At 34.1% G+C, this 17,913-nt stretch overlaps 1 protein-coding gene across 1 annotated transcript; it reads left to right on the top strand.

Moving 5' to 3' along the window:
* Window positions 1-485: 485 nt before the first annotated feature.
* LOC130232184 (eukaryotic translation initiation factor 3 subunit B-like) lies at window positions 486-17,037 on the top strand. The gene is made up of 18 exons (XM_056461947.1): window positions 486-675; window positions 2,176-2,368; window positions 2,482-2,601; window positions 3,248-3,305; window positions 3,487-3,615; window positions 5,550-5,707; window positions 5,784-5,915; window positions 7,393-7,459; window positions 7,540-7,586; window positions 8,635-8,845; window positions 8,942-9,014; window positions 9,480-9,602; window positions 9,972-10,050; window positions 11,493-11,631; window positions 11,763-11,888; window positions 13,195-13,272; window positions 13,386-13,494; window positions 14,837-17,037. Exons 1-18 carry the CDS (start codon window positions 573-575, stop codon window positions 14,938-14,940), a joined length of 2,049 nt encoding a protein of 682 aa, XP_056317922.1. The 5' UTR covers window positions 486-572; the 3' UTR covers window positions 14,941-17,037.
* Window positions 17,038-17,913: the final 876 nt, after the last annotated feature.

The following is a 17,913-nucleotide window of genomic DNA, read 5'->3' as shown; positions in this document are numbered from 1 at the left end:
GTAATGTAATAAATAATATGAATAATACATTATTAAAATGCAATTGAATGGGTAATTTAATAAATAATATGAATAATACATTATTAAAATACAATTGAATGGGTAATGTAATAAATAATATGAATAATACATTATTAAAATGCAATTGAATGGGTAATTTAATAGATATATGAATAATACTTGGTGTAATTACTATTTTACATTGCTGCGAGGGTTGAGTTTAGGGTTGAGGTAAATTAGAGGCAGACATGAATAAAAATATAATTTAATGGGTAATTTTATAATATTACTCGGTAAAATATTTGTTTTTATATTACTGTAAGTGGTAGACGTTAATAAAACACAACAAATCGATAATTTAATAAATAATATAAAAAAATTCTCGTTAACTTCCAGTCGCAGCTGTATCCCTTTTAGCAACAACTCGCATGCATGGTTCCATCGTACGCTTATTGCGTTCTTAACTGCGCAGTCTGGGGACAGCAAACGTTATCTGACGCATTTCTACTAGTAGTTGTCTAAGAAAAAAAGCAAACATACTAAACTCACACTCTACAAACCTAGTACGTGAGATGCAGGACACGGTAAATATGGCGGCTGAATCTGAGTTTGATGAAGAAGAGGAGCCTTCGTTCAGCGATGCGGAGGATTTTGTGGATGATATCGAGGATGAAGGTAAAGATGCTGAGATGACTGATGGCACCGCAGCATCACATCAACTGCTGTTTGCAGTTTACCGGCTCACACTGCAATGCTAATGTTCCAGACATCTTATACTGCAATAAATATGTGTGCGCAATGCATTGAATGTAAGGATGTATGTATCTATCAATTTGACAGCATCAGAGAAGCACGTGCATGCACATCGTTCAAAGACTTTTCCCGCGTTCATTATTATTATTATCTGCAACCAAAAAATGCTAATTAACTGACTGTGCTTTTTGCCATTACGGTATCATTCAACAATTAGGTTTTATTCATAAGCAAGCAATTTTTTTAATGTAATGATTAAATGAAACTCATGAATGAAACGTAATGAAATTTAGTACGATCACTTGTTACTGTATATTGGTGATAATAAGTACAGATAAAGTCATAATTATTAGCCTCCCTTTGGAATTTTTTTTTATTTTTTAAATATTTCCCAAGTAATGATTAACAGAGCAAGGAAATTTTCACTGTATGTCCTATAATATTTTTTATTCTAGAGAAAGTCTTATTTGTTTTATTTCGGCTAGAATAAAAACTTATAACTTTTAAATTTTTTAAAAACCATTTTAAGGTCAAAATTATTAGCCCCTTTAAGCTAAATATTTTTTTCGATAGTCTACAGAACAAACCATCGTTATACAATAACTTGCCTTGCCAAACCTAACCTGCCTAGTTAACCTAAGCCTTTAAATGTCACTTTAAGCTGTATAGAAGTGTCTTGATATCTAGTAAATATCTAGTAAAATATTATGTACTGTCATCATGGCAAAGATAAAATAAATCAGTTATTGGAAATTAGTTATTAAAACTATTATGTGTAGAAATGTGTTGAAAAAATCAGAAATTTGGGGGGGAAAATAAACAGGGCGGCTAATAATTCAGGGGGGCTAATAATTCTGACTTCAAATTCAACTTCTGGTTTGTTCTATAGACTATCGAAAAATATATACTTAAAGGAGCTAATAATTCTGACTTCAACTGTATGTATATATAATTAACACTGAATTATGTTGGGAAGTTAATTATGCACACAATGTAGTTAGAAGCATAGATAAATACCAAAAGACCAAAGACAAAAGTGTGATCAGTGTTTTATGGTTTTCAGAGCAGTCAAACAGTATTCAGGTACAGAATTTAAATAATCAAATGTAAAACAACACTGTCAGGCCTCAAAAACACATGCAACTGAAAAACTTTCACTCATTCATTCATGTTAGTTAAACTCTGCATTAACTACTCAATTCTCATATATTCTAAACTGTTTCTCCTGGTCAAACATAATCATGACTCAATATTCCAGATCTTGCAATGTGACTATTGCGGATGTCCACACTGCAATATCCATGCTGAAACGATATATTGTGCAGCCCTAATCATAATAATCATTTCCAATATTTTCCAAATGGTTTGTAGTCTAATTGTTTCAGCATGTGAGTGATAAGTTAACTGTGTGCTTTTACGCAGAGTTGTTGGAAGATGTTTTGAGAGACAGACCTTTAGAAGCTGATGGCATTGATTCGGTGGTTGTGGTGGACAACGTTCCTCAGGTGGGCCCTGAACGACTGGAAAAACTGAAAAATGTGATCCATAAAATCTTCTCCAAATTCGGAAAAATCACGAATGAATTTTACCCTGAAGCAGCTGGGACCACCAAAGGGTAAATCAATGACTTTCAAATGTAATGATTTTGCAGATAAATCTATAAAATATGACCTTATGACCATAATACTGTATCAGATGTGAAACAGCAGCTGTGTTACCTGTTCTCAGGTACATCTTTCTGGAGTATGCATCTCCTAACCAGGCTCTGGAAGCGGTGAAGAGTGCAGACGGTTACAAGCTGGACAAGCAGCACACATTCAGAGTCAACCTTTTCACAGATTTTGATAAGTATGTCATAAGATATATATTTAAAGCGGAATATAATGGTTATGATTGGTTTATGATTCTTTAGCCTATGCCTTCATGCACTGAAAAAAAAAGATTTGTTGGATTTACTGCATTTTTTTAAGGTAAATGGTTGCAAACTATTTATATGGGCTGAATTTAATCAAACAAATTAAGTTAAACATGACAAATTTAATTTGTTTGATTAAATTCCACCGTATAAATACTCTACACTTACATTAAAAACAGTTTGTAAATATAATGATTTTTTTTTCCAGTGTAATATGTGGCCTTAATGTATTTAAAATTAATTGAATCGTTTGCTACAATGCACTGATTATACATAAAAAATGTTTTTTACATTGCACTTACATTTTAAAAATGATCTGCATATTTATATCTTTAATTGAGTTCATAATTACACTGTTGAGCCATCCCTTACACACTGACCCATCGTTAAACCTACAGTATCCATACCTGTATCCCACCTCAATAGCACCAGATGTGTTGTCCAAAACACCATGAACACAATATATTATTCATTTAGTAGTTAAAACCACTTAATTTAACCAACTTCTCTTGTGAGCTGCAAAAAATAAGAATAATTTACTGTACAAATATTCATGAACCATGTGTCTGTGTGTTTCAGGTACATGAACATCAGTGATCTGTGGGAAACTCCTGAAAAACAGCCATTTAAAGACTTTGTATGTAGTTCTGCATTTGTATTTTTTCTATTTTGATAACAATTTATGAAAACCTTGCTAAGATATTTTAAACTAATATAATACGGACTTTTTAGTTTGGCTTGGTATCTGTTTGTTTTAATTGAGAAACTATTATGTCTTGGCATTACATCATTTCATTTCCTTTCTCTGTTTACTGCAGGGCAACATGAGGCACTGGCTTGAGGATCAAGACTGTCGTGATCAATACAGTGTCATCTATGAGTCAGGAGAGCGAACCGCCATATTCTCGAATGACCCAAAAGAGCCGATACTGGTGGAAGAGAGAGCTGTGAGCATATTTACCTGTAAACAGATTTGCTTCAGTGTTATTTTAGTGTTGGAGTTTTCCTTCAATTTAATTCAAACATTTATTTTATTTTATGCTATTTCAGTATTTATTATTTTTTTAATTCACTTGTTCTTTTTTATTGTTAATTTAGTTTTAGCTATTGTTTGCTCAGTTTTGTTTTGCATAGTTCTATTTGGATTGAGCACGATAGGGGGATAAGTGGTTTTCTTGAAAACAAAAAGTTTTTACTTACTGCTCCAAAGATAATTCTTAAAGTGTTAAAATTTTTTCATAATTTACTCACTTTGGTGTTTTTACAAATGCAGTAACTTTCTTTTCACAAACAAAATGTGTGTGCATGTGACCATATAATGGCAGTGAATCCACTGATTTATACATTTTGGCAAATATCAAAAACTCTTTATATTTAAAAGCAGATAAATGACGTATAGTCTGCTAAAAATAAATCTTGATGTAAATTTGTCTGAGCCTGATTAGAAATAAAATGCAAAAAAAAAGATTTTATTTTAAACACTTAACTGAAGAAAACGGCAAGGAAGCATCTTGATCTTTTTCAAACTCATTTCCAGATTGAGCTCTTTTTTAGACCTAAAAACATTGTGAATTTACATTGTGTGGAAACAATGCAAAATTTACTGTCCATAAATTGATGTACATTTATTTTCTTATTAACTGATAGTGATGATATTTAAAATGCATTTATCAGCTGGTAACAATATGGCCACTAATATATTGTGCATCATTATTATTATTATCATTATTATTATTATTATTAGTATTATTATTATTATGTGCACCATTTCTACACTGTAAAAATTAAATGACAACTCATGCCTTTATGTTACTTTAATGTATGTTAATAAGTTAATCAGGTTTCAAAATTTTTTTAAGTTATACAAGGTTTTGCTTAATATTTTAGTCAGTTTGACTTATCTAAGATGAGATAGCTAGAAAAATGTATAAAAATCAACAAAAATTAATAATCAATAAATTATTCAGCAAGACATTTTTTACAGTGTAGGCACTGTTTCATGCTTTGTTCATTTTGTGTATTTCTGTGGGTGAGCCAGAGTAAACCGTGTGCTTTGAGTCTAAATAATCATTTGGGTCGGCACCAATAGCCTAGTGGTTAGTGCGTCGCGTCGACAAATAGCACCAAGGTGCTCACGGCGACCCGAGTTCGATTCCCGGCTTGAGGTCCTTTGCCGATCTCTGCTCCCCATGCTTTCCTGTCTGTAAAATCTCCACTGTCCTATCCCAATAAAGGTAAAAACCCCTAAATAATAATAATAATAATGTTAATAATTTGCGTTTGTTATTCACCAAGCCCAAGCATATATCCCCGAAACTCTTAGAATATGCAACAATTGTCACATAGGACCATCCTTTGACAGGGGAGATCAGGACGAAAGTAACGTGGGACGAAAGTAACAAAGTGATTTTCTCGAAGCTCTGACAACATTTGCTTTTCAGGCTATAACAGGACATTGTCCATGCAACCCTTGAAGGAGCTGCCAATTATCAGCTGATTTTGGGAGCTTGTCCCGGTGGTTAGCTCCAAATTTCTGTTTTTAAGTGCAAAAAGTAAATTATTGTAATGTCTGAATATTTCAGTTTAAAAGTAAATCAGGTTTAAATGTCAAGAGTTTCTGTGGGGACAATATATATTATTTTTAACCTGATTATATATAAGCCTGATTAACTTATTAAATGAAATGTCCTTTTTAATTTTTGGATGAAAAGTTTAACTAGACACATTTATCTACATTTTCACTAACTAATTACGTTATAAACTGCTGAACAACCACAATGATTAAATTACAGTATTAATTACAATCTTCTGGTCTGATCTGGTCATGTCATTATGCAAACCAAATACAATAAAAAAAAATTTTTTTTTAATCTTGCTACAGCGCTGGACAGAGACTTATGTCCGCTGGTCTCCCAAAGGCACATACCTGGCCACCTTTCACCAAAGAGGAATTGCATTGTGGGGTGGAGAGAAGTTCAAGCAGATCCAGCGGTTCAGCCATCAGGGCGTCTCTCTCATCGACTTCTCCCCATGCGAAAGGTAAAGCTCTGAGAGAATGCAAGAGCAGCTATTTCTAGGTTACGGATGAGAATAATATATTCAAAATATCTGGCAGGTACGTGGTGACATTCAGCCCACTGATGGACACTAAAGAAGACCCTCAAGCCATCATCATCTGGGACATCCTGACCGGACAGAAGAAACGAGGCTTTCACTGTGAGAGTTCGGCACACTGGCCTATTTTTAAGTAAGTGATATTACTAGTTTTTATATGTATGTTTTCGATGCATTTATGTACAATAGTGTTTTTTTTTTTTGTTGTTTTAGGGATTATAGTTGATCACAAAAATTAAAAATATGATATTTGTGGAGTATACAGCAAAGTAAAACCATAACCGAGTGACAATTTATCATTTGTATGTGCTTTTAAGGCATTTCAAGAGAGTTTAAAGCATTTTGGGCACAATAATGTACAACATTTGTAATTTTAATGAAGAATGATTTTACACAATAAAAAAATATATATTATATTCTGTATAGTGTCATATTGCGGAGCCCTAATTCAGAGTCCATTAGAGTAAACATCCATCCACTTTTAAAGTTGTAGTCCGCATTAAAATGAGCAATATATTTCACGTTTACTGCAAATTACGCATATACAAATATTTAAGTATTTTGTGAGCATAGTACAGGGGTGGTAGTCAAGTTCGGACCTGGAGAGTTTTGATCCAACCTTGGAAAAAAAACTCGCCTGCCCCCTATACCCTTATTCACTATTCCCTACATTAGTCCACTAATATAGTCCACTTAAATGAGTGAATGAAACGAGTATGTGAATTTGAGCACTTTGCTGGCTTTGCTGGTTGATAAATCCCTCAGACAGATTAGATATTACAGTAAACTTCTCAGTCAGACCATGTGATAGTTATATAACACCTAGCGAGTTGTTTATTAGTAATGAAACAAAGTATTTTGATGTCTGCCATGTAAAGAAATGTTACTTTCATTAAATAATATTTTATTTTGAAACCTTCACCAAAAGGATTGCTCTGTATGGTCGTTCTCTTGTGGTCAGACGCAGAAATTCATTTGGTGCGCAAACTCACTTTTTCTAACTTTTAAGTGTGCATGGGTTGTACACTCAATATTGAAGTGCATTGTGGGATTGATTGAGTTCACTTCATAATGTCCACTACGGTTTCGGACACCACAAGAAATGGCTGCTCTTTCAAATTTTGGTGGCGATTTCGGAGATAGCCTAACATTCAAGTAACACTCAGGCATTGATTGGCTTGTTAAGGTGTGTATGGTTAGGGTTGGAGCAAACCTCTGCAGTACTTGCCTACCCTGGGCATCCAGAATGACTCAATTAAGATCTCCATTGAGATGCTTTACTCATTGTGATTTTATGTAAAGCATTCTAAATTATGTCGGTTTTTGTTTTTGCAATAACTTTTAAAAGTTCAAGAATCAAACAAGGTGAAATGATGTGTGCAGATGGGTTTAACAAAGACATACAATGAATTAGGAACCTCTGAGCTCATAATAGGTCTGTCTTCAAAGATTTATCGGTTATTGTTTTATATATATATATATATATATATATATATATATATATATATATATATATATATATATATATATATATATATATATATTGGAGAAAATGAATGTAGTTTTAACTGCTGCTCTCTGTAAGAATAAGTGAATTGCTTCTCTCACAGGTGGAGTCAAGATGGGAAGTTCTTTGCCAGAATGACACAAGACACTCTGAGCATCTATGAAACCCCAGTAAGGCTTTCTTCTTTAAAAACAACATGCAGTTCCTGTACTTCCATTTTAAAATAAATGTCTTTGTTTATTTCTTCAAGTCAATGGGACTGCTAGATAAGAAGAGTTTGAAAATAAGCGGAATAAAGTAAGTCTTTACAAATTTGTGCAGAACTATTAAAAGAAATTAACAGTATAATGCAGCCCATTGTTATTTTAATATAATTTCATTATATATTTAGATACAGTCAAGCCCGAAATAATTTACACCCCTGGCATTCTGGCTTTGAGTTTTTGTTCAAATGTAAATAAAGCCGAGAAATATTTTTTCCATAGTATGCTTCTTATACATTGTCTTATTATCTTTTGGGAAACGCCTGAGTTATTTTCTGTCTAAAAGAAACTTGCTTGTTGAATAAAAGTAACTTTAAGTCAGAATTTTCCAGGGGTATGAATAATTTCGGGTTTGATATTGGTAATTAGTTGTTATATATGTACAGTTGAAGTCAGAATTATTAGCCCTCCTGAATTATTAGCCCTCCTGAATTATTAGCCCCCCAGTTTATTTTTTTCCCCAATTTCTGTTTAACACAGTTTTTTTCAACAAATTTCTAAACATTCTAATAACTGATTTATTTTATCTTTGCCATGATGACAGTAAATAATATTTGACTAGATATTTTCAAGACACTTGTATACAGCTTAAAGTGACATTTAAAGGCTTAACTAGGGTAATTAGGTTAACTAGGCAGGTTAGGGTAATTAGGCAAGTCATTGTATAATGATGGTTTGTTCTGTAGACTATTGAAAAATATATAGCTTAAAGGGGCTAATAATTTTGACCTTAAAATGTTTTAAAAAAAATTAGAAACAGCTTTTATTCTAGCAGAAATAAAACAAATAAGACTTTCTCCAGAATAAAAAATATTATCAGACATACTGTGAAAATTTCCTTGCTCTGTTAAACATCATTTGGGAAAATGGGAAATATTTAAAAAAGAAAAAAAAATTCAAAGGGGGCTACTAATTCTGACCTCAACTGTATATAATTACAGATATATACTCTATGAACTCATTTTATTTCTTTTGTAATTTTATTTATGTCGCTTTATAATGTAGCTTATTTGATTTCAGTCTTTCAGTCAGATTATTAAATGTAAACTGTAACTTTTAATTGTCTGTTTACTTCCTGAAAGAGATTTCTCTTGGTCACCGGGAGACAACATCATTGCCTTTTGGGTCCCAGAAGACAAGGACATTCCAGCCAGGGTGACGCTCATGCAGTTCCCATCCCGTTTAGAGATTCGGGTGAGGAATCTGTTCAATGTGGTGGACTGTAAACTTCACTGGCAGCGGCAGGGCGACTACTTGTGTGTGAAAGTGGATCGAACGCCCAGAGGAACACAGGTGTGTGTGTGTGTGTGTGTGTGTGTGTGTGTCTATATAACATCATTCAATCATTACATATTCATATTCTGTCACTTGTTTTCTGTTCTTCAATAGGGTGTTGTCACAAACTTTGAGATTTTCCGCATGAGAGAAAAGCAGGTTCCTGTAGATGTGGTGGAAATGAAAGGTGATTAAATTATTTTAAATAACATAGTGAGCAGCGACGCAGTGGCGCAGTAGGTAGTGCTGTCGCCTCACAGCAAGAAGGTCGCTGGTTTGAGCCACGGCTGGGTCAGTTTGCGTTTCTGTGTGGAGTTTGCATGTTCTCCCTGCAATTCGCGTGGGTTTCCTCCGGGTGCTCTGGTTTCCCCTACAGTCCAAAGACATGTGGTACAGGGGAATTGGGAAGGTTAATTGTCCGTCGTGTATGAGTGTGAATGAGTGTGTGTGGATGTTTCCCAGAGATGGGTTGTGGCTGGAATGGCATCTGCTGCATAAAACATGTGCTGAAAAAGTTGGCGGTTCATTCCCCTGTGGCGACCCCAGATTAATAAAGGGACTAAGCCGAAAAGAAAATAAATGAACATAATGAGCTAAGCACATCATTGTGTTTCGTCTGAGGTGTCTAAACAGAACATCTAATCTTTCTTAGAGAGCATCATTGCGTTTGCCTGGGAGCCCAATGGCAGTAAGTTTGCAGTCTTACATGGAGAGTCACCCAGAATTAATGCCTCATTTTACCATGTCAAGAGCAACGGAAAGATTGAGCTTATCAGTAAGTGCTTTCACTCATCAAATACAAAACTATTTATATTATATTATATATGCACTGAAAATTTTGGCCTAAAAAAGTTTTGAAGGATCGTTATATTTTTATTTAACCTTTAATGCCTTCATTGATAGTAAATAAATCAGTCTTGAAATGTGCTATTTTGCTTTGTTTTAGTTGAAACAAAGATTGAAAATATTAGTCTTTCAATGTTTAGTTGAAATTCATGAATATTATATATAAAGAAAAAGTTACAAAGGCATTTCCAGACAGTGTATCCTAAATTATCAGTTTCAGGCCAGTGTTTTATTTTTGGTTCTTCACTGTTAATAACTACTATGATGATAATTATTTTGCTACTGTGTGGTTTACCAGAGATGTTTGATAAGCAGCAGGCCAACAGTATTTTTTGGAGTCCACAGGGCCAGTTCCTGGTACTGGCAGGTCTGCGAAGGTAGGATATATTATTTTATAGTATATTATATTATATTATATTATATTACTCACTGGCCACTTTATTAGGTACACCTTACTAGTACTGGGCCATTTTGCCTTCAGAACTGCCTTAATCCTTCATGGCATAGATTCAAGAAGTTAACTGCAAATATTCCTCAGAGATTTTGGTCCATATTGACATGATAGCATCACGCATTTGCTGCAGATTTGTCGGCTGCACATCTATGATGCGAATCTCCTGTTCCACCACATCCCAAAGGTGCTCTATTGGATTGAGTTCTGGTGACTGTGGAGGCCATTTAAGTACTGTGAACTCATTGTAATGTTCAAGAAACCAGTCTGAGATGATTCACACTTCACGACATGGTGCGTTATCCTGCTGGAAGTAGCCATTAGAAGATGGGTACACTGTAGTCCCAAAGTGATGGACATGGTCAGCAACAACACCCAGGTAGTCTGTGGCGTTGACACGATGCTCAATCGGTACTAATGGGCCCAAAGTTTACCAAGAAAATATCCCCCACACCATTACACCACCACCAGCCTGAACCATTAATACAAGGCAGGATGGATCCATGATTTACTAGGGTTGATGTCAAATTCTGACCCTACCGTCTGAATGTCGCAGCAAAAAAATGAGACTCAACCGATCAGCCAACGTTTTTACAATCTTCTATTGTCTAATTTTGGTGAGCCTGTGCGAATTGTAGCTTCAATTTCCTGTTCTTAGCTGACAGGAGTGGCACCTGGTGTGGTCTTCTGCTGCTGTAGCTCATCTGCCTCAAGGTTGGACGTGTTATGTGTTCAGAGATGCTCTTCTGCATACCTCGGTTGTAACAAGTGGTTATTTGAGTTACTGTTGCCTTTCTATCAGCTTGAACCAGTCTGGCCATTGTCTACATGCCTAAATGCATTGAGTTGCTGCAATGTTATTGGATTAGAAATTTGCGTTAACGAGCCATTGGACAGGTGTACCTAATAAAGTGACCAGTGAGTGTATTATATTATTCATTCATTCATTTTCTTTTCGGCTTAGTCCCTTTATTAATCTGGGGTCGCCCACAGTACAAAAGTCCAAAGACATGCGCTATAGGTGAATTGGGTAAGCTAAATTGTCCGTAGTGTATGTGTGTGAATAAGTGATGTTTCCCAGGTATGGGTTGCAGCTGGAAGGGCATCCGCTGCGTAAAACATATGCTGGATAAGTTGGCGGTTCATTCCACTGTGGTGACCCCAAGTTAATAAAGTGACTAAGCTGAAAAGAAAATGAATGAATGAATGAAATATGTTTAGTAACATTATGAATGTTCCTACTGACACTTTTTATCAATTTAACTACAAACGATTTTTGTAATACCAGTTTATAAGATTTGGGAAAAAGTTGTTATTGAATTTTAATAGCTTGGCTCGCATGGATTCTGTTTTTCTTCTTCTGTGCAGTATGAATGGTGCTCTTGCATTTGTGGACACGTCAGATTGTACCATTATGTATATCGCAGAGCATTACATGGCCTCTGATGTGGAATGGGACCCTACAGGCAGATATGTGGTGACTTCTGTTTCCTGGTGGAACCACAAGGTAATCTGACATTTAATGTCATGTCGTTAAAAAAGTAAACATTTTTTTTACTCTACGTTTATGATATGATCTAATACTCCTAATGGTTTCATGTTTGCTATACTATATATGTGCTTTTATTCTACACACAGGTGGACAATGCATACTGGCTTTGGACGTTCCAGGGTCGTCTTCTGCAAAAGAACAACAAAGATAGATTCTGCCAGTTGCTATGGAGACCACGCCCTCCAACTTTACTTAGTCAAGAGCAAATAAAGGTGACAGAATTTCATACCGTTTGTATTCGTAATGTCATGATTTTTTATAATTATATTCACTTATTCTACAATGTTTACATTTTCCAATTTATTTAGCTATTTTTTTGTTTTTTCGCTTGTAATCATTAGTTTTTAAATAGTGTTTTATATTTTATTAACATTTATTTTATATATTTTCTACATTCTTAATCAAACATTTGCTAATATCTAAATAAAGTGACAAATATGATGCTACACTTCAAGTTAGAATTATTAGCCCCTTAGATTTTTTTTGATTTTGAAATATTTCCCAAATGATTAACAGAGCAAGGAAATTTTCACAGTATGTCTGATAATATTTTTTTCTTCTGGAGAAAGTCTTATTTGTTTTATTTCGGCTAGAATAAAAGCAGTTTTTTATATTTTTTTTAGGGTCAAATTATTAGCCCTTTTAAGCTATATTTTTTCAATAGTCTACAGAACAAGCCATTGTTATACAATAACTTGTCTAATTACCCTAACCGTCCTAGTTAACCTAGTTAAGCCTTTAAATGTCACTTTAAGCTATATAGAAGTGTCTTGAAAAATATCTAGTAAAATATTATCTGCTGTCATCATGACAAAGATAAAAATAAATCAATTATTAGAAATAAGTTAATAAAACTATCATGTTTAGAAATGTGTTGAAATCTCTCAGTTTAAACAGAAATTGGGGAAAAAATAAACAGGGGGGCTAATAATTCAGACTTCAACTGCAATATAAATATATAAATGAGTAGATTTGATTTTAAAATACTTTAAAATTCAATCCTATTATTTGATGGAATTTACTGAAAATGAATTATGTCATTATAAATATTGTAGGGCTGAGCCGATAAACGATATTATATGGAATCGCGATAAAATTTCTGACAATGATAAGCTCTGGACTTTTTTACTCTATACTGATCTAAAAGCCAGTCATACAGCAGAAATGTGCAACAATCAGAATCTAAAAGTGTGTTGATATCAGAGATGAAGCAAATTTTCAGCCACCGAAATTTCGGACGAAATTATGTTAGGCCATTTAATGACCCTTTTAAATTTTAATTTACTCTTTTAAATCTGTAAACATTAACAACTTATATCGAAATATATATCGTTATAGTTGGAAAATAATTATCAAGATTGCATTTTTGCCATATCGCCCAGCCCTAATATAGTGTTCTTAAGATACGAGATGGCTTGTATTGCTTGTATCGAGATGTTTCATATATTGTGTACTCTAAGCTAAGCATAGGAGCCTTACTCTGACAATAACCATCTGAAGTTTTCCTTATTTTAACAGGCGATTAAGAAGGACCTCAAGAAGTATTCAAAAATCTTCGAGCAAAAGGACAGACTGAGCCAGTCTAAAGCTTCCAAGGTCAGCAGTTATTTTTCTTCCTTGATCTAATAAATAGGGTTTTTTGAGATTTAAGAAAGGGTTTTAAGAGATTAAGCATTTATTCAGTCTTTTCTGCAATATATCTGATGCAGGAGTTAGTGGACAAACGTCGTCTGATGATGGAAGATTACAGAAGGTACAAAGACAGTACAGTTCAGCTTTACAGCCAGCAGAGAGAGCTGCGTCTTCAGCTCAGAGGAGGTAAGAAACACTGACTTGAGTGCCAAATTGCAGAGCTTGTGTACTAAAAATATATCAAGTGTTTCTTTTTTGTTTTATCTTAACAGCCGGTTTCCATCCTTTTGAGCGAATTAAGGGATTTTTATTCAAAATTTGGCATTTCCATCAGTCAGTACTTAAATGTGCATTAATAGCAATGGAAACCCAGCAAATGTTGTCATTTTCTTTATGTGCTTTAAAGCTGGACAGTTTTGGAAAATTTTACATTGTGATAGGTTTTTTTCTTCCATATAAATTGCAAAATCAGTTTCATCTGAAGGCTTCAATAGCTTCATTAGGAAAGAATCAATTAGTTTGGAGTGATTTTGTGGTGCATCTGCATTAAATAGTTAAACATACTTTATTTGTCAAACATAAATACAAAAGTAATGTAAAAATGTAAATGTGAATTCTAAAATAACACTCTGCAGTCGTCACTGTATAAATTAAATACAATTAATCCGCTGCGTTAAACATATGCTGGATAAGTTGGCAGTACATTCCGCTGTAGCGACCCCAGACTAATAAAGGGACTCAGCCAAAAAGAAAATGAAAAATTTGTATTTATTCTTTGGCTGGGGGGGTTGTCACCTGTAATTGATAGGACAATAGAGATTATAGACAGGAAAGTGTGGGGACCAGAGAGAGGGGAAGGATTGGCATAGGACCTTGAGGTGGGAATCAAACTCAGGTCGCCATGAACACTGGTGTGCATGTGTCAAAGCACTAACCACTACACTATTAGTGGCAATGAATGAATAATCTTTTATGAACCTACTTACATTATCATTTATAGTGCCTGGAAACATTAAAGGGACAGTTCACCCAAAAATAAAAATACTGTCATTTGTTCATCCTTGACTTATTCCAATCCTGTTTGAGTTTCTTTCTTCTATTGAACACACAGGAGGATATGTTGAAGAATATTGGAAAAAACAGATTTTTATAGTATTTATATTCCTACTATGGATGTCAATGACTGCTTTTTTGTGATCAACAGAAGAAGGAAATTCGTAAAAGGTTAGAACCACTTTTGAGTGTGAGGAAATTGTAAGGACATTTTTGGGTGAACTATCTCTTTAAACACGCTTGGAATTAGCATATTGTCATGTCGATGCTTAAACAATATATTTTAAAGCTTGTGCTTATTTTGTTGTTGACATAATCATACAACACATATTTACATATTCATCTATATGCCCCTCTCTAAACACTTGTTTTTAACTTATTTTTACTTCTAAGCGACAAAAACCAAAAAGCACTTTTCCTGAAGCCTTAATTCAAGTCAGAAATTGATGAGTTGCACTGAATTATTCTCTCTCAGGTGTGGACACAGATGAACTGGACAGTAATGTGGAAGACTGGGAGGAAGAAACAATTGAGTTTTTCATCAATGAGGAGATCATTAATCTCGGAGACCTGGAGTAACTTGCATGCAAAACCCTCCTGGAGAGCGCCACTGGTCCATCTCAAGTGCTTCATTGAGAGACACATTAAGTATGTTTACATTTGCAGCTATAATCCAGACGGTCTTTGAATACTCAAGTGCTTGATCAAATATTCCCAATAACAAATGCATAATCAAATATATGAAATTGAGGTCGCAATAGCCTTTTCTAATGTTGTTAGAGAGATAGTGGAAGTTATTTTGGTTAAAATAATGTCACTGTTGTCCTTTGGAGCAACTGTGCAAAAGTTGAGAACAATTGTAGTCAGATTAATTTTGTGAACATATTGGATGAAGTCAAAATGCTAATGCATTTTTAAGACTGGAAATCCAAATTTGCAAAAACCAACGTAGTACGATTTCAGTAGGACAAAAGCCTTTAAAAGACTAATTGTTTAAAGGTGCATGTAAACACACTTCCTGATTCACTGTATATTCCTGCTTAGAAGGGATGTTGTTTGATTCTAATATGAATTTTAAGTAAGCTCATATCAGTCATAACCCAGTTTTAGCTTAATTTCTTTTAGAATCTACAGGAAGGATTACAGAGAAGTGACTTTTTCTTGTAAAATTATGTTTTTCAATAATTTTTTTCCTGACAGAAAATGAAAACATAGTTCTAAAAAACAATGGCGCTGTTTTGTGGGTTATTATGGCTGATGGGGTTCTGATACAAGAGAAGAATTTCTTTTGCACCGTGATTTTGTTTATGCATTTTTACCCTACCTTTTTACAAATTTTTTATGTTACAGCCTTATTCTAAAATGGATTAAACTCATTTATTTCCTCAAACTTCTACACACAATACCCCATAATGACAATGTGAAAAAACTTTTAGAAATTGTTGCCATTTTATTAAAAAACTAAAAACCTGAAACATCACATGTACAGAAGTATTAACAGCCTTTGCTGTGAAGTTCTAAATTGAGCTCAGAAACATTCTGTTTCCACTGATCATTCTTGAGATGTTTCAGCAGCTTAATTGGAGTTCACCTCTGCTCAATTCAGTTGATTGGACATGATTTGAAAAATATACACCTGTCTAAATAAGGTCCCAGGGTTGACAGTGCATGTCAAAGCACAAACCAAGCATGAAGACAAAGGAATTGTCTATAGACCTCCGAGACAGGATTGTCTTGAGGCACAAGGCTGGGGAAGGTTACAGAAAAACTTTTGCTGCTCTGAAAGTTCCATAGAGCACAGTGGCCTCCAACATCCGTAAGTGGAAGATGTTTGGAACCACCAGGACTCTTCCTAGAGCTGGCCAGCCATCTAAACTGAGTGATCAGCGGAGAAGGCCCTTAGTCAGGGTGGTGATGAATAACCCGATGATCACTCTGTCTCAGCTTCAGCATTCTTCTGTGGATATCAATGGAGTGGCTTCACAACAACTCAGTGAATGTCCTTGAGTGGCCCAGCCAGAGCCCAGTTTCAAATCCTATTGAATATCTCTGGAGAGATCTGAAAATGGCTGTACACCCATCCAACCTGATAGAGCTTGAGAGGTACTGCAAAGAGGAACGGGTAAAAATTCCCAAAGACAGGTGTGCCAGGCTTGTGGCATATTCAAAAAGACTTGAGGCTGTAATTGCTGCCAAAGGTGCATCAACAAATTATTGAGCAAAGGCTGTGAATACTTCTGTACATGTGATTTTTCAGGTTTCTTATTTTTAATAAATTTCCAACAATTTCAAAAAAATCTTTTTTACATTGTCATTATGGGGTATTGTGTGTAGAATTTTGAGGAAATAAATGAATTTAATCCAATTTGGAATAAGGCTGAAACATTAAGAAATGGGGAAAAAATTCTGCACTGTAATTCTATAGAAAATTCTAGACATCATGAATCTTCACTTGTGACTTGGCATGCCAATGTGCTGCAGTATTATGAGGCATAATGTCAATTCAAAGCTGCACTTGCTGTGAGTTAAATAACTATATGGCAATTTTAACACTAGCATTGAAACAGACAGGTTTCATTTATGACATATTTGACATAAAAATATTTGATACAAGATTTTATTTTGTATTTTATTTAATGTTGTCTTTTACATGAATTTCCCATGAACTGACATTGTTTTAAAGCCTCCATACAGACATACAAGATAATGTATGTTTACTCCTCTAAAATAAATGGAAATGGCGTAAAGTTTGTCTTGTGGTTTAATATTTTGAAACTCTTAATGTCTTGCATTACTGTATTATTTAATAATTATTATATTTTATTCAAGTGAATGGTTTAAAACTTAATTCAGCAGGTAAGATAGGAATTTTAACTTGTTCTTCTTTAAAAAATGTAATGTATTAGAAGTACACATATAAAAATGTAAATAGTCAATATATAAGCGTAAAATCCTTCATATTTTGAAATGAGTTGACCAGATTATTATTACTACTACTATAATCAGGGCATCTTCCGCCTATTCCATATCCGTTTTCAAACAAAAAAAAGAAAACTAAGAAAACAGCCGTTTTTCAGTTTTCACTTTGCTCACAAAAATGAAAAAAAAAAAAAAAAGGATTTTGGCTCGATTTTCGTTTTTTAAATTTAGGGTAGGAAAAGAGATAAACGACTTTACAATTCATTTTAGGCAGTGCTGAAGTGCCCTTTTTTCTCTTATTGGCCAACCAAATCTGAGCTCGTGACGTCGCCCTCAAAATAGGAGTCCTATAAAAATTAAAAAATAAACAATAAAAAACATTAAGTAAACAATATTAATTATTATTATTATTATTAGCCTATTATTATTATTTAGGCCTACAGTAGCTCTGAAACAATCATGCAAACCAGGTGCTGCTTGGAAATTATTATCTTTGCTCAGCATCAGGTGCACAGCAGCAAGGAGTTTGGCGGCGAACTATAGGCATATTATTATTATTATTCATTCATTCATTCATTCATTTTATTTTTGGCTTAGTCCCTTTATATTATTATTATTATATTATATAGGCCT

The sequence above is a fragment of the Danio aesculapii genome, chromosome 1 (assembly GCF_903798145.1).
Source record: "Danio aesculapii chromosome 1, fDanAes4.1, whole genome shotgun sequence".
NCBI classification, from domain to species: domain Eukaryota; kingdom Metazoa; phylum Chordata; class Actinopteri; order Cypriniformes; family Danionidae; genus Danio; species Danio aesculapii.
The sequence above is the reverse complement of the archived record's forward strand: the minus strand, read 5'-3'. Positions and strand labels throughout refer to the sequence as shown.

Coding starts and splice junctions, on each gene's coding strand:
- LOC130232184 (XM_056461947.1), top strand. CDS start 573: ATGCAGGACACGGTAAATATGGCGGCTGAATCTGAGTTTGATGAAGAA. Junction 3,306..3,486: donor AACAGCCATTTAAAGACTTT/GTATGTAGTTCT, acceptor TGTTTACTGCAG/GGCAACATGAGGCACTGGCT. Junction 5,708..5,783: donor GACTTCTCCCCATGCGAAAG/GTAAAGCTCTGA, acceptor AATATCTGGCAG/GTACGTGGTGACATTCAGCC.